We start from the raw sequence: 21,818 nt of genomic DNA, 5'->3' as shown, positions 1-21,818 counted from the left end.
ATAATGCATTATTATAATCATTTATGTAACGGCATTGTTTCTGCATAATTATGACAAATAGTATAGGCCTGAGCAAATAATTGTATTTTTACTCTCATAAAATGTCTTATTTCCCATAAAGTCCCATTCATTTTCATGGGATATATTTCCACCTTGAATATTCCCGAAAATGAGAATCCCTAGAAGAGACTGAGAGCCTGCAGAGTGTACTGCAGTCAGTAAGACTCAGGTATCTATCAGGACCACTTCACCACTTTTCAACCTATCTTCATATACTGTAATAGGTCCTGTCACTGGTGGACGGGTTTCTGAACTGCCCACAGCCCTCCTGTGAGACACAGACTGAGTAGAAAAAGATTGTGCCATTTTATCATGATTATTAGTGAGGACCTACCGGTATATTATGAAGATAGGTTGAAAAGTGGTCCTTTAAAGTAGAGCTAAGCAATAAGTAAAACGCTATTAAAAAACTCTAGTCACTGTGACACATCTAGGGGCCACAATCTGCATTCAACGATGTTCCTAGAAGCTTTGTCATTGGTTGGAAAAGAAAACCTGGTTGAAATTACTAACCAATCAGGAAGCAAATTGACCAATGACAAAGCTTCTAGGAAAATCTTTGAATGCAGATTGTGTCCCCTAGATGTGTCAGAGACAAACACATTTTTTTAGAGCGTTTTACTCATTGCTGGCGGTCTGAATACCAAAAAAATAAACATAACATTTACATATTATTGCTTTTAGCAGCTTTAAGGTTTAATCTAAGAAAACTACAACTCCTATGAGAAATGTAGGTAGGCTTGGTATTTTACAAATGTCAATAGTTCTCTTTAGGGTAGACAGCTTTTCATGTTCTATCACTATCCTATCCATCTAGGGCAGTGGTTTTCAACCAGTGGTCTGGGGACCACCAGTGGTCCTTGAGGGGGTTCCACGTGGTCCCCAGCTAAATGATGAAGTTGGTAACCAAATGGACCCTTATAGATCTTTTTTTTTTAACTCTTTATTTTTGAATTTTTGAATATGAAAGACGAGACACAAAAGACAAACAGCTAAATACTCCATTTCTCCCATCTACACATCTTGTCTCAGGTACAAAGATGTGAATGTATCATCTATTCCAAAACCCATAATGTTTAAGATAAGTGTTGTCACTTCCTTCCAAAATGGTTAAATTATAGGACAAGACCAAAAGACATGTGCATGATCAACCACTGTATCTCCACTGACTCCACATTCTCTCCAACAGTCCATATGGTTGCCATGCAGTCTGTTTGGACTTCTGTTTTGGAGTAATACAGAAGCAAATCTGTTTTTTCCAACAAAAGTCTCTCCAAGTCAAGGAATTAGTGGTCGTTGATTGCGTTTTCCATGTATTCATCCATACTTCATCACTTCACAGATCTTTAACTCTTGGGAGTGTAACATAATTGAAAATGGTTTAATTTTACCCTCTCAAGAGTAAAATGTATGTTAAACATACTTAATTTAGTCTACACTATTAGATAATGTAGAATAATTGTTATTTTGATCAAGATATTAAACGTTTTGGGTCTGAGAGGATAAATGTCATCAAATCGTGGTCCGTGGCTGAAATGCCCAATAAATAATGGGCCTTGATATGAAAAGGGTTGAAAACCACTCATCTAGGGAACCAATAAGGTATGTATCAGTGTTTGTGATTAAAGACATACTGTACTGTAGATAAAACCACACAGACATGTGCAATAGTATAGGTCAGTGGTTGCCAAACGTTTTAGCCCAAGAGCCAAAAGAGTAATTGGACCCACACTAGTGAAAATAGCAGATCTACAAGCTCACAATGTGGCGCAAAGTGACGTGCTGTGAGCTTATCTGCTATTTTGTTTGTTTCAACTTTTTCATCTTTAAAAAAAATAAAAATATATAGGCCTATATATTATATTTACTCGCAACCCATACAGTCCTCAAGACTGTAGAGACAATTATACAAATACCACATGCATCGTTTCTCGTTTTCTATTTGTATGAATGTAAAGCTGAGCTGAGTTCAAAATGACCTTCAGACAGAATGTGAAAATGTACCACATGGTTGGCCATTGTGAACTGGACAGCCTGGGACTCAAAGCGTGGACCCTCTGTGTCCCCAGAGAAGGTGACACTGACCGCACCACCAGGGAGACATGACTTACCTCTCCCGAGGCCATGCATGTGCCAGACCGTGTACCTGGCCTTGTACCCCATCTGAAAATAGATCTTCCCCCAGAAGAGAAGATTTCTTATTCCAAATGTTTCACTTTGTAATTTTTCAAGATTTATGTTTAAAATAAATAAATAGCAGAAATATAAATTCACAGTGTATGGCCACTGTCGCTAAATTACTTGCTCAGGGTGGGACGATTTTGGGTCACTGATCTATACATGTAAAGTGTCTTGAATTGAATGCCTTCACGCTATTTATTTTGAACAGCCCAAGTGTGGTCCCCGGACCCCACGTTTGGTCGTGCACCCCCATTTCCCCCTGACCTATAGCTGATGCACCCCCCAATGTTCTATTTGGCCGGAAAATAAAATTATATATATATATATATATATATATACGGTATATATATATATATATATATATATATATATATATATATATATATATATATATAATCTTGTGCATTATTATTCCTGCGCATCCTTTCAGTTTCATTTCAGGGAGAGACGTGACACACACGCACACGCAATTAAGACTGAAGCATTTCCAGCTGGTGTTCATTACTTGCACTGCGCAGTGTTCCTGGTTAACATAGCCTTCTGAGACGGTGTGGATTTTTGTTTGGTTAACTAAACTAAAGATACAACAGCAAAGCATGGACAAAGTAAGTGGTCTTGTCTTGAGTTAAAACTAAATAATCTGCCGCTGTGCAACATTACTCTAATATTAGATTAATGTTGCATACCGGTACATACAAAACATAAAAAGTACAAAAGTCACATCCATCTTTAATGGTAGGGTGGGGGGATAATCATCAAGTTAAAACTTTGAATGGACAGATTTTTGCACTTCAAACAAAACTATATATATTGCACACAATCACATTGCAACATACACACATGTAAACACATCTCATTTCGCTTTCACTTATTCATTAGTAACGCTGTCCTCATCAAAATAGAGGGACAGCTGTGAGTTGCTGTGTGTATATAATTGCTAGCCTAGCGGGGCTAATAAAAAGTGTGCTCTTGATTAGCTGACATAGCAACATTCATGACTATAAAACAGTTTTATTTTCTTTCTTTCTTTACTGTAGCTCCAGCCATGTTTTTAAATAACACAATTCAAGTTAGCCTAATTTTGCTAAAGATGCACCTTGCTATTGCACACTCGGGGGAGGGGGGCTCTTCTCCAGGAATCAAAGTATTATTATTATTTATTATTATTATTAGTTTCTCACCATATTTAGGATCAGAGCCCTTGAACAGTGGTCGAAGAAGTGTTCACTTTTCTTTTTACCTAAGTAAAATAAGTTAACCAATAATACCACCATGTAGAAATTGTCTGTTATCAAATCATTGTAGTGGAGTAAAAGTACATTTGTCTCTGAGATGTAGTGGAGTAGAAGTAAAAGTATAGCAATTGTAAATACTCCTGCAAGTAGTCCTACAAGTACTTCAAATTTGTACTTAAAGGACCACTTTTCAACCTATCTTCATATAATTGGTCCTTAATGTCCATGACAAAATAGCACTATTTTCTCTACTGTGTTTTTCTCTCATAGGAGGGCTGTGGACAGTTCAGAAACCTGTCCACTAGTGACATTGATGAGGAATCCAAGCTAATAGAAACAGCAGGCTTTCTATTCCTGAAGGTTGTTCATTGATACGATAATAAAAATCAAAATATTCTTAAAATTAAAAAATAATCTGCCTAACGATGTCACTGCTACTGGTGGACGGGTTTCTGAATTGCCCACAGCCTGCCTATGAGAGACAGCTACTGAGTAGAAAATGTTGGTATTTTATTGTGGACATTAGTGAGGACCAATTATATGAATGATGGATTGAAAAGTGGTCCTTTAAGTACAGTACTTAACACATTGAATTACCACCATTGCCGTAGATCTATAGCAACTGGTGGTTATAGTGGTTATGATCGATCGAGTAGTACAATGCTACTTACATTAGCACTGTGTTGCTAGGTGATGAAGTAAACAGAAAATGAAGCGTCCATCTTGATCGGTGCGCATCCATTCCACACCCACTCTTTCAATCGCCTTGAATTTTGTATTTCAACATTCCTTGTCCCGGATGACATTTCTGGTCAAAACAAGCTTTATTCAGGGCACCCGCTGGCCAAGTGGTTCAGGTGCATGCCACATATAGGCTTTGGCCTGACAGCACATCCCATGTTTGAGTCCCGTTCATGACGACCTTTGCTGCGTGTCTCTCCCCTTCTCTCTCTCTCTCTCTCTTTCCTGTCAATCTTCACTTGATACTATCAATAAAGGCAGAGAAGCGAAAAACTTGACACTTCGAATTAACATACTCTACCATAGAGATTGCAAAAATGACATTTTATTCATTAAAAAAGTTACATTCACATGAAGTGTGAACTTAACTTAACTTTAACTTCATTTTCAGAGCATGTTTGTTTTAATGATCAATCAATCGATTGTGTTTCGGCTTGGATCAATGGAAAGTAGTATAGCTTTAAATTACCATTAATCTGTATCACTATGAAAACACATCTTCAACTGTGTTTAAAGAACACATAACAGAAACACTGTTTTAATGAATGCCGTATCCATAAAAGTTCCTGCAAAAGAGAAAATAATAGGCTAGTTCACATTTTGTCCATTGATTTGACTGAAATGTGCCCACACTTGATCTGCCCATGATTGATTATTTTTGTATTTTTCTTCTGTTTGTTTGGCAGGTGCTGAGATGGTGCTGACACGGTCAGTGCTACACAGACAGAGAGTCCAGGAGGCTGCCTTCCTGTCGTATAACATACGTCATGGACACGTCACAAGAACAGGTACGAGTGTGGACAGTGGACACAAACATTGGACCTTCTGTGAGGTCACACATGCACTCTGGGTCCACTATGACAGTATGCATTCTCAAACGTTTTTTTTTCATCTCAAGGACCCCCAACATGGATATGTATTTGGCTGTGGACCCCCATCAGAACATATTTTGTGACAGGGACCCCATAGTAGATTCAAGCTATTAAAATGTTTCAAAACATTTCAAAATCTGAATCAATGTCGCATCGCGACAAGCTTTGAGCTTGTAGATCGGCTATTTTCAAATCTCGGATGTGGATAGGGCTACTAATTTAGCTGGGGACCACCTGGAACCACCTAAAGGACTCCCGTGGGTCCCTGGACCCTACTTTGAGACCCACTGCAATATGATGATATTCAAAAATAAGGGGAAAAATACGGGAAAACATGTTTTATACTTTCACCTTTTTTGTTGTTGTATTTTTCATTTTATTTATTTTTGGGATTTTAACAGAACTTGAATTTTAAATATTTCTTGTAAAATAAGTAACTTAAATGTGTATATAAATGCCATGTTTTAGCTGGGAAAAAATACTGGTGGTATGAGGGTGAATTTGCACACTGAAAACCCACCTTTCCCTACATAAATCCCTACCGCCCTTAGTTTCTAGTTTTTAACCTTTTTTTTTTACTTTTTAACTAGTTTTTTAACCGCAGATTTTGAACTCACAAGTGCTGACAATTTTGCCATTGAGCTAATGGAGTCTGCCTTGTTGCTCAGGGGATAAATTGAGTTTTGACCATCAGGTCAGAAATTTGTGTCGGATCCCTGTGTCTATAGGTGAGTCATTGACACCAACTAAATGTCTCAATAGAAGATACAAAGGGAGACAAAATACATCCACATTAATTTATGCTATTTTGAATTAACATACTCTACCATAGAGATTGCAAAAATTACATTTTATTCATTAAAAAGGTTACATTCACATGAAGTGTGAATAACTTAACTTAACTTTAACTTCATTTTCAGAGCATGTTTGTTTTAATGATCAGTATAGCTTATATAAATTCCCATTAATCTGTATCACTATGAAAACACATCTTCAACTGTGTGTTTAAAGAACACTTATAACAGAACCACTGTTTTAATTAATGCCGTATCCATAAAAGTTCCTGCAAAAGACGGCAAGAGAGAAAATAATAGGCTAGTTCACATTTTGTCCATTGATTTGACTGAAATGTGCCCACACTTGATCTGCCCATGATTGATTATTTCTGTATTTTTCTTCTGTTTGTTTGGCAGGTGCTGAGATGGTGCTGACACGGTCAGTGCTACACAGACAGAGAGTCCAGGAGGCTGCCTGCCTGTCATATAACATACGTCATGGACACGTCACAAGAACAGGTACGAGTGTGGACAGTGGACACAAACATTGGACCTTCTGTGAGGTCACGCATGCACTCTGGGTCCACTATGACAGTATGCATTCTCAAACGTTTTTTTTTCATCTCAAGGACCCCCAACATGGATATGTATTTGGCTGTGGACCCCCATCAGAACATATTTTGTGACAGGGACCCCATAGTAGATTCAAGCTATTAAAATGTTTCAAAACATTTCAAAATCTGAATCAATGTCGCATCGCGACAAGCTTTGAGCTTGTAGATCGGCTATTTTCAAATCTCGGATGTGGATAGGGCTACTAATTTAGCTGGGGACCACCTGGAACCACCTAAAGGACTCCCGTGGGTCCCTGGACCCTACTTTGAGACCCACTGCAATATGATGATATTCAAAAATAAGGGGAAAAATACGGGAAAACATGTTTTATACTTTCACCTTTTTTGTTGTATTTTTCATTTCATTTTATTTTTCATTTTTGGGATTTTAACAGAACTTGAATTTTAAATATTTCTTGTAAAATAAGTAACTTAAATGTGTATATAAATGCCATGTTTTAGCTGGGAAAAAATACTGGTGGTATGAGGGTGAATTTGCACACTGAAAACCCACCTTTCCCTACATAAATCCCTACCGCCCTTAGTTTCTAGTTTTTAACCTTTTTTTTAACTTTTTAACTAGTTTTTTAACCGCAGATTTTGAACTCACAAGTGCTGACAATTTTGCCATTGAGCTAATGGAGTCTGCCTTGTTGCTCAGGGGATAAATTGAGTTTTGACCATCAGGTCAGAAATTTGTGTCGGATCCCTGTGTCTATAGGTGAGTCATTGACACCAACTAAATGTCTCAATAGAAGAGACAAAGGGAGACAAAATACATCCACATTAATTTATGTTAATTTGAATTAACATACTCTACCATAGAGATTGCAAAAATTACATTTTATTAATTAAAAAGGTTACATTCACATGAAGTGTGAATAACTTAACTTAACTTTAACTTCATTTTCAGAGCATGTTTGTTTTAATGATCAGTATAGCTTATATAAATTCCCATTAATCTGTATCACTATGAAAACACATCTTCAACTGTGTGTTTAAAGAACTCGTATAACAGAAACACTGTTTTAATTAATGCCGTATCCATAAAAGTTCCTGCAATAGACGGCAAGAGAGAAAATAATAGGCTAGTTCACATTTTGTCCATTGATTTGACTGAAATGTGCCCACACTTGATCTGCCCATGATTGATTTTTTTTGTATTTTTCTTCTGTGTGTTTGTTTGGCAGGTGCTGAGATGGTGCTGACAAAGACAGAGTCCAGGAGGCTGCCTGCCTGTCATATAACATACGTCATGGACACGTCACAAGAACAGGTACGAGTGTGGACAGTGGACACAAACATTGGACCTTCTGTGAGGTCACGCATGCACTCTGGGTCCACTATGACAGTATGCATTCTCAAACGTTTTCATCTCAAGGACCCCCAACATGGATATGTATTTGGCTGTGGACCCCCATCAGAACATATTTTGTGACAGGGACCCCATAGTAGATTCAAGCTATTAAAATGTTTCAAAACATTTCAAAATCTGAATCAATGTCGCATCGCGACAAGCTTTGAGCTTGTAGATCGGCTATTTTCAAATCTCAGATGTGGATAGGGCTACTAATTTAGCTGGGGACCACCTGGAACCCCCTACTTTGAGAACCACTGCAATATGATGATGCATTGCACACTGAGGATTTGGGTTGATCAAATCCAGATGATTATCTACTCTTGGTTTTATAGAACCAACTATCAAACTCATTAGGCCGTGCAAAATATTACTTTATTCTCCGGTTGCCGACCGACTCTATTAAAAAAATAAATATATATATATATATATATATATATAAATAAATATACTTTTGTAAAGTGTATGACCTTTATTTCCTCATATTGCAGTCCAAACATGTCCCTTTTAGAACTGTACCGCTGGCCAACAAAACAAACCGGAGCATTTCAGACCATTATTTTAATGAACAAATCCCTCCACACGTCAGTCTGTCAATCCACTCAGACCTATGATCATAAGGAAATCTGATCCGTGCAGTGTATTTGGTATATATTTTACAAAAGAACACAATATTATAAATATTTCAATGCCCATTTTGTCCTCACGTCGCATTGTTGTCCTGATAAAATGGCCAAAACACATGCAACATCATTCAAGTGAATGTTTCGTCTAGGTAGGGGAGAGAAAAAAACAACAAAACATCAACATCCAGGATGACTGAATGGAAGAGACACACACACACACACACACACACACACACAGGCTGGAGGAGAGGGGGAGGAGCCAATCTCTTAAGCACTTTCTACACTGAATTGTACCAGAGTGAGGGAGAGGGATGCAGAGAGGAGAGACGGGGAGAGCAGAGGGAGAACGAGAGAGAGGGAGAGGGAGAGAGAGCGCACTTGCAGCAGCCACAGTGGAGAAGGGGGGGGGAAAGCAAGACTGATGCACCATGAGTGAAAGAAACTGAATAAAGCTGAGGGGAAGGCTTGAGCAGTGAAGACTGAAGACTTATTCACTGACAGAGAGAGAGAGGGGGGGAGAGAGAGAGAGAGAGGGAAAGAGGGGACTCTCTCACACATGCTCACTCACACACACATACACATGCACAGAGAGAGAGAGAGAGCGCAGCTGAAAAGAGGGAGACATCATCAGTGTCTATATACGCTCAACTCCACACACTGTTTGACTCGAGACTAAGCTCTCTAATCTACCCTCAGCGCGTCCGCCGTGTTCAAGCACGCACAGCAGAAGAAGAAGAAGACGTCTCTGCTGCGAGAGCGCTCCTTAACCATCATGATTTCCTGGCTGTTTCTTTGCTGTTGGATCACCGGAACTGGTAAGTTAAAGTATTCTTATTAAAACATCTGGTCTTGTGTTTTCCCCCGGCTCCGGCTGTCAGCTTAAAGCACTGTCTGTGTAAGTTCTGGACACAGTTTAAAGATTCAGAGGGAGAGAGAGAGAGGCTCCTCGATGCAGAGCAAGCACTTTCAGTCCCCCTTCATTAAGGGGGGGGGGGGGGGGGATGGAGGAGAGTGATGTAATATCAGCTATGGTTTTGGTGCTTTGGTCATCTTTTGCTTTCGTGATGGATCCTTCTTTGTTTTTTTGGGGTTTTTTTTGCCTAGAACTCCCACAGAGCCACACTCGCGCCCGCACCGTCACTTGCTCTTGAGTTCTGACTGATACGTTTCCTTTCCCAAACTGATGATGTTGTTATAGCGGCAGGCAAGTGTTTGAGTGGGGTTGGGATTTAGGCCCTGTGTGTGTGTGTGTGTGTGTGTGTGTGTGTGTGTGTGTGAGAGAGAGAGATGCACAGATGCGCGTTATGGGGCTGTATATATGTAGGCTACAGCCTGCCTCACTGAGAAGTTGCCTTGTAATCCCCAAAGTGTTCCCACGCGCATGCTTATGCCCAGCACCTCAATTTCAATATAAATCTCAATTTGGCATGGAGAATGTGCTGATGTGTTGACAAATGAAATCTTAGGAATTTGGACAGCAATATCTAGAGAACTGTGCCTCATGTGTGAGCAAGAATTGATTGTCGTGTGCTTTTTGTTTGCATGGCATTCATGCGTGAGCATGAAGTTGAGTTTGATCATTTGCCATTATTAAATGATGGCAAAGATACTACACATGAAGAAATGTTGTTCATGTATCTTTCCCCTCATCCAGTGGTGGAGGGGCTGATCATGCCTTTGTGTTGAATTCACATCCACTGCAACGTTCATCTGAAACATATAGCTGAAACAGACTTGTTGGCTTCGGTGTCTAAAAGCCATCTAATACACTTGTGGTAAAGAGGCTGTTTGTCATTGTCTCATGTCTATTGTCTAATACCTTTTGATATTTTTGACAGAAAATGTATTAGTCCGATTTAATGTCGGCTTTGCCATTTATGTCTATATACTATCATGTATAGGATCCTATAGGCTACATGAGTCCAGATCGAGCTGGACTCATGTCAGACTGGACCAAAGAGAGGTAGCCGCAGGTAAACAGAAGATTCATGTTGCTGCAATGAACTGTATTAGAGTCAGTTCATTAGAGTCAGACTGGACCAAAGAGAGGTAGCCATGAGGTAAACAGAAGATTCATGTTGCTGCAATGAACTGTATTAGAGTCGGTTCATTAGAGTCAGTCAGATTCCAGTGTAATTTGATGCTGAGCACATGTGCCCCCCCACCCCACTGCTTTAAATGGTCAGCCTGCACATGTTATCATTTAAACCCGCCTTTATAATGGTAAGGTTTGGCACATTAGAAGTCAGCCGTGTGTGGCTGAAGGCAAAACTGGCTGGTCACGCACGCACGCACGCACGCATGCCAGTGCAAGCCGTGGCTCGCCAGCGCCGCTAATTTGAATCTGACACTAGTAATAAAGCCTTTAATATGGATCTCAGCAGCTCTCTTTCAGGCACCGTACATCAACTCTCAAGAGGGTAGCAGCTTTATTGGCTCCTTTTATGAGTGTGTGTGTGTGTGTGTGTGTGTGTGTGTATGTGTGCGTGCGCGCTGTAGTGTCGGAGCGAACAGAGGAGCCCAGCGTAACTCCCTACTCTCCTCCCCCCCCACACAACCCCACACACCTCACACCCCTTCTGTAAATTGTAAGTGTGAGAGGGGGCATTTGCTACTGTTTCCAAATGACTGCTTCATTCCCAGAAGCGATACTTTATAGGCGCTCTCCCCAGTGTGCCGCTCCCTGCACAAAAGGCTTTTTGCTGAAAAAATTGAGCCAAGTCTTGCGCCCCCCCCACCACACACCTCCGCCACCACCCCCCTGCCACTCTGGCTAATCTGCAGCGTTAGGAACTATACGGCCAGGTGAGATCATCTAACTGAGTTAATAGTGTGCTCTAATTAGAGAAGGCTGCCATGCTGTGCAGTGTTCAGCACTTCGGAGTTTAGAGCCGTGAGCCACAGGACGCCCGGGAATGGAATGGGTCAATATTACAGGCAGGCTGTTACACTATACAGTAGCTCCACCACCACACACGCACAGAGCTGCAGCTGTCACAACCCCGGACAGCATAGAAACCATGCAGCTCAACACCGTTTTTGCTAAGGAGTCGTGTATGCACGTCTTTTCTAATCAAACTGCAGGTGGCCTTGGACGTGTATAAACGTCTTTAGGGCTTTTTTATTGAACAAAAAAACGATTTATTTATGAATTTCTTTGGTTGGCCTCTCCTTCTGCACCGTATTCCTTGTGTTTCGCACATGCGCAACTGGCATTCACTTCCGTGTTTATGGCTCCAAAAGAATGGCTCGTAACACCTAATCTAGGGAGCTCTCCATGGTTTTGACCAGATGGACAATGTTCTTAGCCTGGGTTCCAACCTGATTCACTGCGTTCCGCAGATCTGAAAATGTCACTGCGCTACTCAGTCTGGAAAGTCTCCTATTCGGGACATATGAAGGTTGTAATGGAACCGTAGCTTCTGATCTGGTCTGTGGTGTGGCTTGAGGAAAAACACCAGTTTGACGTTGTATCAATGCACATAACATAATCGCTACTGCTGTTGTCCTGCAACGTCCCCTTATCATTTCAATCAAACGGAATTGTGTCCATCGACTAGGTTTGGTGTAGAGGGCAAAAATAATATAAAAATGTAGCCCTGGGGAATCCAGTAAAATAATTAGAGGGTTTTACAAGCTTGCATTGTGAGTTTATAGGTCGGCTATCTTTCTTTCTTTTATTTTTGCAATTGATGAATATATTGTCTATGATGGATACATTTATTCATTACTCAATTTGTGAATGTCTAACTCATGAAGGAACACTGGACATCGCCAGCTAAGAGATAATCATAACCAGTCAGAGGCGGAATGCCATGTCGGGCATTAAAGAGCCCCTTTGTCCAGAAAGATAGAATCATAAATGTATCTGTAGGAAAACACCATTTACCAGATGTAATAATGTAATCGACTAGAAATACCCCTGTAAAAATATACCATTAACTTTACGGTTTAAAGTTAACCATAGTATGAATACCTTTTTAGCATCAACTTAAAAAATGTTTAGTATAATGTTATACCGTAGATGAAAAGACCTTATATGAATAGTTAAGAGTATCAGAGTAAAATTACTTTATACCTTCAAAAGTACCCACATGAATAGTTGCAATAATTATATGCAATAAGTGTAGCGGCCCCTATCGAGCTGGTAGTTCTTCAGATGGTGATGATGCTTTCATTCAGAGATGATGTCCCTTCCTGAGGACCAGGAAGTCTGTATGTTTGGGAACTGGTGGGTAATGTAGTTCGAAGTTGCAGTTTCATCCTCGACCTAGTGCAAGGCTGACTCTAACCTTCCTATCACATATTGTAATAGTTACTGAAAGCACAAACTGAAGCCATGATGGTCGAAGGCAGCATAATAAGGTCTGGGAAAGAGACTGCTAGGATGGTAAACGCGAGACAGTTATCTAAAATGTCGATTATGTTATGTGTATTATTTAAAAACATGGTCAAGTCTTCACAGTTTAAAGTGACAAGGGTCAGGGTAGGGGTGTGTGACATGCAGTAAAGGCCGTCGGGATCGGGAGTCGAACCCGCGGCACACTGCCAGCTGAATTACCAGCCAAGTTACCTGGACCGCTGAGCCACGGCCCAGAACATTAGTTGTTTTAAGAGGAAAGAGTATTTGAAGAGATCATCAAACTAGCAATATAATCCAAGTTTAGTAGCATCTTCCATAAACATTAATGGTCTCAGAAATATCCTAAAAGCAATTTTAGGTTTAATGCCTAAAATCTGTGATTTCTTCAACTGGTTGGCTGTTATGTGGCACAGCAGCAACGTGTAGGTTTAGAACAGTGGTTTTTAACCAGTGGTCCGGGACCAGCAGTGGTCCTTGAAACGGTTGCAGGTGGTCCTCAGGTAAATTATGGAGATGGAGAATTGGCAAACAAATGGACCCTTATAGATCTTAAACCCTTGAGTGGGTTCATTTGGTTTCATTTTACTCTCTCTCAAGAGTTAAATTATTGTTAAACATCTGCATTACTTAATTTACACGAAGTCTACACAATTAGAGAATGTAGAATATTGTTGTTTTGATCAACGACAATAACAGTTTCTTTAGTTTGGGCTAAATGTCATTCAATGTTGTTCCGTGGCTCAAATGCAGAATAACTATGAAAACGCTGCTTATCACATGCAGTTTGAGAAGAGTGCTGTAGGTGAGCAGATCCTTCCTCGCATGCAGATGAGCTCAGGCCCTGGCGACTTAGAGTGAAATTCACACACTCACAGGGAACGCACGCATGCCAAGCATGAAATGACTTGTCTTTTAGTTTTACTGAATCTCTTCTCCACTACCCCCCCCCTAACATTTTAGTCTAGTTTGTATTTGCTGAAATATTCAGTATATTTATGTCTTAGTTTTAGTCATATTAGCTTAGTCTTTATTTAGTTTATGTTTAGTTTTCAGTGAAAAAAGGTAGTCAGCTAATTTTGTCATAGTTTTAGTCTACGAAATCAACACTGCCGAGGGCTAAACAACAAAGGAAGAATAGACAGATCCCGCCCACCCCCCCCCTCCCCACTGCCATCTGACACTCCTTCTGGAGATGGCACTCGTCCTCCAGTGTTCTTATCGCTGGCAGAGAGGCTGTCTGACACACACACACACACACACACACACACACACACACACACACACACACACACACACACACACACACACACACACACACACACACTTAGACAGACAATGTGCAAGAGAGGAAGAGCAACTGGCAAAGAGGCTTATTTAAAAATAACATTTAAAAATGTTGAGGATAGCATTTTGTCGGTGGATTCATTGTTGTAGTCAAAACTATAATAAAAAAAAATATATATATATATACATAAGAAGCCATAGAATTGTGATTATATATGACAGCCGTTCATTAACAGGGACATTAGCAGTGCAAGCATAACGCCATTTTAATGGGATTCAAGATAATTATGTTCTCTATCAATAGCGTTCACCTGCAGTGGGAAGGAAGCTAAGGAAGGGAACAGCCGTGACGTGCAGCCAGTCATCTGGGCACAGTGGAATGATCCCTACCACTTAATTGCCGGAGGTTGGAGGTTTGGCAGCTATGTATAAGATTAGAACATATAATTGGTCACATTATATGACCAATTATATTCTAAATGCGAAGCATATTCATATAGTGGTGCTGGAGCTACTGTAGCTCATTTGGGGAATTGTGCAGGTCTCGATTCACGACTGTGAAGAGATGGGTCAGCGGGAGCTCTTTGAGTTGTTGAACAATGTTTCAGGATGGAATGGACTCGCTTCAAATTAATGGCGGCAGCAAATTGTGAGGCGGAATATCGTTTTTTTGTTGTGGTTTTTTCTTTTTTGGCGGGGGGGGGGGGGGGGGGGGGAGCTGTCCACAGCCATCTTCCTGTTTATGTTGATGGCTCTTGTTGTTGCGACGGAACAGAGACAAAGAGAACAAAGTGCTGTACGATCACTGGGCTTTGAGGTCCCGTCTATTAGCAGTGGTTGCCAAACGTTTTTGCATGTGAGCATGTAAACATACATTTTTTAAAATAATTTATGGAATTTCTTTGATTTTTCGTATATCGTCTCCATGAAATTACTGAAAAACTAAAACATTTTTTTTATATTGAATTCGTTTTAATTTAACAAAATGTTGGAAACAAAAAAAACTGATGGGACGCATAAAAATGGGTCCCGACCCAGTGTTTGGGAACCAGTGTCTCACAGCAACAGTTACTTTATCTATTCTTGTGGCATTTTGTGTGAGAATTGGCAAAAGACATTAACAAAGAAAGAGAAAATACTGGATACAAATAAAGGGGCTACGAAAAGAAAATGTAAATGTAATGAGTCGTTACATTTTCTCTTCCTAGGCCTTTTATTTGTATCGTTACTAACGACGCGTGTATTCCAGTTTTGTTTATTCCATTTTCAACCGATTGATCATTTTATGCATTCATTTATTATTTTTCCATGTGATGTACAGTACTGCAGGAACAATGATCATTTAATGTCATTTCAGTCTTCAACCACTATTTTCAGCGAATAACAGAAAACGGAAAAGACACTATAGCGTAGAGCACGAGAGGGACTCCGCAACCAGGTTCAAGTGGTTATAAAGTTGTGCACGCACGCACGCACACACGTACGCACACACACTGCCGTGTTACGTCTGTAGTCTTTGCTTAACATCAGCGCGGTGAGGATGTTGTCATTTTGTCAGGCTTTGTGTCCTTACTGCAGGTCCCACTGGCCATGACCTCATAGTCACACACAGGTAAACACAAAGTGACATGGCAGCCAGGTCACCTGGCTGAGGACGACACATAAGGGTTGTTTTCTTTTTCTCTGGAGGCATAACCAGCGTGTCGCCTCGTCCTTGAACCACATCAACCCATGGTACTATAGTTCTCCTGTTCCGGCCACTTCTCACACAGTAGAGAGACGCACCGTGTAATCGGCAGCGTATCAACATCGGCTATAAGAATGCCATGTCGGTATTGATTCGGTCTAAAAAATCCAGATAGTTTTCACCAAAATTGATGAGGCGATAATAATGTGACCGTCATGCCAGTCTGCCTGTCTCTGTGTTCCGGACAACCCGTTTTTCTTACTGTAATATCATGACATATAATCCATTGAACACTGAAGTAGCGAAGAGGAAAAAAATGAATCCATGCCCAGCAGATGAGGCAGATTTTACTCTGAAAAGCCCCACCTTTCATTTCCCCCAAAAACTGGGAGGTGAAATGTTCCATTACTACCTCGCGCTGAGCTCTCTTTAGAAGTGTTAATATTCCAAAACGAGATGCTTGGTTAAGTCAGAAATTAGGACAGAACATTGGCGTTCTGATTAGAACCATAGAGAGCGCCATAGATTTAGAGAGAATAACAAGTTTTGTCGGCCCTTAAACAAGGAAGTGAGTGGCTACACACACACGCAAAACGTGTCCGGGAGCTCTGTGCAAGGCGTTGCCTAGCAACGGCCGCTGTCAAAAAATGGATTTCAGCGATCCCATTTTATATCACTAAAAAGGACCTAAAGACGTGTATACACGTCTGAGGCACCTCACGGTTTTACTTGAGAGGACGTGTATACAACAGTTCGCCTCTCCTGCCACAGTCCTGGCCAAATGCCGTTCTCTCCCTTATCAAATCAGTGGCTCAGTTCTTCAAAGTGCCTGCTAAAATAACGCAACGCACAAAACACGTCAGGCGGGTGCCTGACTTTACAGCTCTGTCAATAGCCTCGGCAGTTTGTTTACCGCAGCATTCTCCGAGTGGGGCGGGTGGGGGGGGGGGGGGAGAGTGCCATGCAGAGAAAGCCATTGGAACTGTGTGAAACGCGGCCATAGATCTATGCGACGCGGACAGGAAGATTCATAGCCACAATAGTGTGGGAAAAATTATGTTGATGTTTTCACAATCTACCCCCACAATCTACCCCCACACACACACAGATCTGTCCGGGGCTGCTGACTGATGAAAGGATTGCAGCAGACACAATCCCAAATCAAAAAGGCATGTTCGTTTGCCCAATCGCCCACCCACCAGTCAGTGAACTCCACGAGCGTACGTACACACAAGACTGTGTGCACGCATATACACACACACACACACACACACACACACACACACACACACACACACACACACACACACACACACACACACACACACACACACACACACACACAGGTAAAGATTGATGCTTGAACAAACAAGCGTCACTGTCACATGTATGGATTGTCATTTGGTTGGCAGACCTTGCACCAACCTAGATAACCTTAAAAACGAGCCTGCCTTTCTGTCGGTTCTCCACTTTTGGGTTTGAGGTTGAGGCTGCAGTTGTTGCAGAGTGAGTGACATTAATCATTAGGACTCGCTCATTAGCCGAACAAGACAAACACGCTGAACTGTTACCGTAACCTTCATTTCCGGTCAATCCCCGCAGGCCTCTTCCCGATACCATAACGGATGACTCCTATCGGAAATCCATACTCCCCGCGATCGATACGCATCGAACTGCAGTTGATCAGGGTGATTAGAGCTAATATCCTAGCGGCATGTTGCATGCTGTAGACTCCCAGGCCAGTACAAGGGGAGAGGTTAATGGCTGTTATGTTGCTCTGTGGGGGAGGGCGACAGGGGGGTGGGAGAAGTCTTATAATTTCCCGTGCATTAAGTTGTTTGGAGGCCATTAATCCATCCGTAATCTGGAGCAAAAGGCACATGCTGCTCAGCGGAGCGCAGACAGATTGGCAAAGCTCTGCGTGTGGATCCTCTGGACAGAGTGTCAGTGTAACCCCAGCCACTATCAAACGCCTTTTGGAGTGTTAATTATTTACAGCAGCGATTTATGCACTGTGTCCTCATATATATATTTATGTGTGGGGATGGATGTGTGTTCGTTGGTTAAAATGAGGACAAGACTGTGTGCGCGGGGCTAATGTGAATGTTCTATTCTATTTATGCTCCTTTATTTAGGAACAAGAAATGGGCCTAATTTAAATACTCAGCCAATTCCACGCATTAAAACCCCCCGGTGTTTATTCATCCATTTGTAACTCAGAGTGTACAAACGGAATCAAATGGGTACATTTGGTTGCATTCGTACGATCTCAGAGTTAAACCCATTGCACTGTGAAGCTTTTACTGTGCATTACTGTAGCTATACGTTGAATGTCTGTCCGTCTGTGTGGGGGGCTGAAAGTACATTTTGAACCTAAACTCCTCCAGTCGGACTCTGGGCATTGCCAGATGATCCGAGATCACTGATCCATCTGGGTATTCTGAATGCGAGGTAGCTAGCTGTTATTGCAGCAGCGAAAACGGCCGTTAACAAAGCTAATTGATTGCACCCAGAAACGAAGCCTGTGAGATGGTCCTGAGATGGCTGTCTCTAGTTGAGTGTCTAGGGACCGACTCGTGAGTCTAGACTCTTATATAGCATATACGTTTAATAAGCTTAAGCTTAACTATAATACATTTAATACGCTTTAAGCCTTATATACTTGCTGGAATAGTCCTGGATACAGACATTTGGGGATTGAGAACTCCCCCGTTCAACATGACATATTTCCGTCATTATGTTGTCATATTTTGAAAGTGGCAAGAGAAAGCAGTTGAATCTCACTGCCACAACACCCCCAAGCAGTAAATTCCAATAATAGCACTAGTCCAATAGTCAATGGTTCTGCCACATCCACAGATATAGTGACTCAACGAGATCGTGCTACGGTCTCCAGCAGCGAAATTATTGAGGCTGTGTCTGTAAAGACGGATGAGGCATACTGTAAGTACAATCAGTCTCCCCTGGCAAAGTCAATAGGTCAAACCACCGTGGTCAAAACCACTTAAACCCTAAACGCTGTGCTTAGTCCCCCAGGGCTCCATACTTGGTCCCTTCCTTTTGGTATAATATACGCTCTCCACACCAGATGTCTTTAGTGAAAATGGCTCTAGATCTACAAGCTCTCAACATGTCGTGTTGCCATGCATTGGGAACTTGTATCTGTTATTGTCCTAGAATGTTTTGCTTATTTTCGAAGAATGCTCGTCTATACTGTGAAGTAGAGACGAACGATATTGAAATTATGACCGACATCCAATCTCTGATTATTTGCCGGGGTCATATCGGCCAATACCGATTCCGATATGTTACATTATTATATATTTATATTGAACTCATTGTTGAATGTGCACATATTGCAGGAGGCAGCAGGAGGTTGCTTTACTGATAACGAGCGCTTCCATACTCTGATACTTAGAAAATAATCATCTGCAAGGAATTTCTTGACAGGAAGTAGCTCATAAAATGTCTACGGTGGATTTTTATTAAACTAAAACTTTACAGATTGAAAGAGGATAATTCAAGCTTTCCCAACAGCTGCAATGTTGGTGATTTTGACAGTGTTTAATATAATTAGAGAGGACTTTTCTGTTTGGATGAATGGGCTCTCTATGGGAAGTGTCACCTAGGTATCACCTTGCTGGCAAGATGGCAGCCGTGTGAATATCATCAATAGAAGCAAGTCCTCCTCCCCACTAACAGCTGGTGGTCTTAACATGATGCTAAGGATGCTCTGAGAATGCTGCGATAAACAAACAGCAGAGGCTATTGACAGAGCTGTTAAGTCAGGCACCTGCCCGGCGTGTTTTGTGCGGCACGCTATTTTAGCAGGCACTTTAAAGAACTGAGCTGCTGATTTGATAAGGCAGAGAGCTGCATTTTGCCAGGACTGTCAGAGGAGGGTAGAACTGGCCCACCTGGACAGGGATGTGACTTCACCAGCTGGATGGATTTGGCTTTTCTTTATTTCTTTATTTAGTCTCTTTTCACACCTTAGAGTTAATTTAACTAGGAAGAGTGTACGGAACGGAACCAATGGTTTCATTTTTACACTTTTCTGATTGTCGACACCATATGGATCTTACACACACACACACACACACACGCTTCTGTGCTCGTATGTCATAAGTGTTCACATATGTGCTTGTGCACCCGTGTTTTTGTGTGTGGCAATAAGTATGCGTGGTGGTCGCGATTCTGCGTGTGCGTGCGTGTCTCCACAACACCAATTACAACCATACGGACAGCTTTTTGCAATATAAATGTAAATCAGCCTTTTAGCGTGTACACAAGAACTCAGAGAATGGGAGGGAGGCGTGGAGACTAGGAATGAAGTTGCTCACCTCTCGGATAATGATGTCTTTTCCGTGCCATCGCCAATGTAGTCCATCAATGCAAAGGTGTGGTCATACTTAAGCACTAAGCATACAGTATAGTAGTATTTCATAGTCCCCAGACTCCCCACCAGACGGGGAACTGCTTGTACAGTTTCATCCAGGAGTTTGCTGCTCAGACTATCTTGCTATGATTTTCTTTTTCTTTTCTTTTCTGTGTTTTATCCTTTTGACAGATATATTAATATACTGTGTGCTTACGCATTTTTGCCTATAAAGATGCCAGTCAATCAATGAAAGCCTGGCATTGAACCTTCTACACCTTCCGATTCCTTGACAGCAGCCTCTCCACCCAGACATCTACAGTACAGCCAGCCCCCACGCGGCTTCCATCAATGAGATCGATGGTAAACTCTGAGCGTTAGCAGCATGTAGATGTTAAGATCAGTGCACACGTTTGTTGAATTCTGAACTGCAGATTCACGTCGACGTCGGCCAACAAGAAACACATTTGATTTCCCAAAGTTGTGGACTACTGTTGTGTGCCATGTTCAGAGGAGAGTTCAATCAGCAGCCTGGCTCACGGCCAGCTGCGGGGGAAAGGACTAGAAGCTACGAGTGTTGATGGATTATATTGAGGTTGTTTGACACACCGTTTTCCTGAAAGACAACACACTTGTGCTTCCTACGCCAATGACAAGGACAAGAAAGGCCTCTTCGACATTGTTCCATGACCTGCCTCAAAAACATGACATCACAGCTGTTTTAGACAGAAGCTTTTTGAATGAAATCCAGATCCATCTACCTCCAGCTTCTCCATTGAACCTTTGCTTTTGGCCTTTCGCTGCTGTGTTAATTTGCCTCCTGGGTAGGACAGAGTCTCCCGCCCGGTGCTTATAGCTGAACGGTGATGAGTAGAGTTATTTGTTTATGTATAGCGACCAGATATCTGCATCCCGTAGTATCTCGGCAGCACAGGAGCCCCGACACTCGCCTGTGATCTGATGCCCGCGAGGCACAGACCCATCTGAATGTGCTCTGTTTAATCGTGCCTCATTATTTTCTCCACGCGGTAAACCGGGAGGGGGGGTGGCTTGGTGGGGGGGGGGGGGGGGGAGGGGCGCTTGACGTGATCTTTTTGATGGTTGGCACAAGCACAACGCCATGGGAGCGTATAATAAATGTACACCACACGCTTCCTTTGAAAAAACGGCCACTTCAACCTCAAGCCGGGCCTGCTCGTGAGGCAGCAAAGGCCTCTCCAACAAAGCCCTCAATGCCTTGGTAAAGTTTGCTTCTGAAGTTTTCGCCCCTCAAATTATGAATGGCTTCAGACACGCCAGCGTTCTTCAAAGACGGAAGTCGGGCCTGGCTCAGTAAATACGACTGATTGATGGCAGTGACATTCCTTCCTGCCTCGAATGTGCAAGGTTGACTGCTACTTTTATAACCAATTAAAATTTGAGTTCTGAAACCCCGCTGATGAAATGTCTAGCATCTGCAAATTACTAAACGAGATACAATAAGCGAGGGCTATTGAGCATCCTCTTAATTTTAGAAGAGGTACATACTACCTCCCCTGCATTGTTTTAGGAGAAATTATCACGGTTGAATTGATTAATTATTAATATTAATCACAGTATTTAGTGATAAACTATACAGCGTGCAGAGTCTCCATTTAGTTCTGT

General features: G+C 41.7%; 1 protein-coding gene across 1 annotated transcript in view; it reads left to right on the top strand.

Moving 5' to 3' along the window:
- The first annotated feature begins 9,095 nt into the window (after positions 1–9,095).
- The window catches only part of LOC308327152 (kin of IRRE-like protein 3), a 233,674-nt gene continuing 220,951 nt past the window's right edge, over positions 9,096–21,818 (top strand). The window contains exon 1 of the mRNA XM_080780360.1: positions 9,096–9,277. Within this exon, the coding sequence (XP_080636486.1) occupies positions 9,235–9,277 (43 nt within the window). The 5' untranslated portion in view covers positions 9,096–9,234. The remainder of the gene's footprint in view (positions 9,278–21,818) is intronic.

This window comes from Protomyctophum bolini (genome assembly GCF_963924005.1).
Source record: "Protomyctophum bolini genome assembly, chromosome: 13".
NCBI classification, from domain to species: domain Eukaryota; kingdom Metazoa; phylum Chordata; class Actinopteri; order Myctophiformes; family Myctophidae; genus Protomyctophum; species Protomyctophum bolini.
Note: the sequence above shows the minus strand (reverse complement) of the source record. Positions and strands in the feature narration are given on the sequence as shown.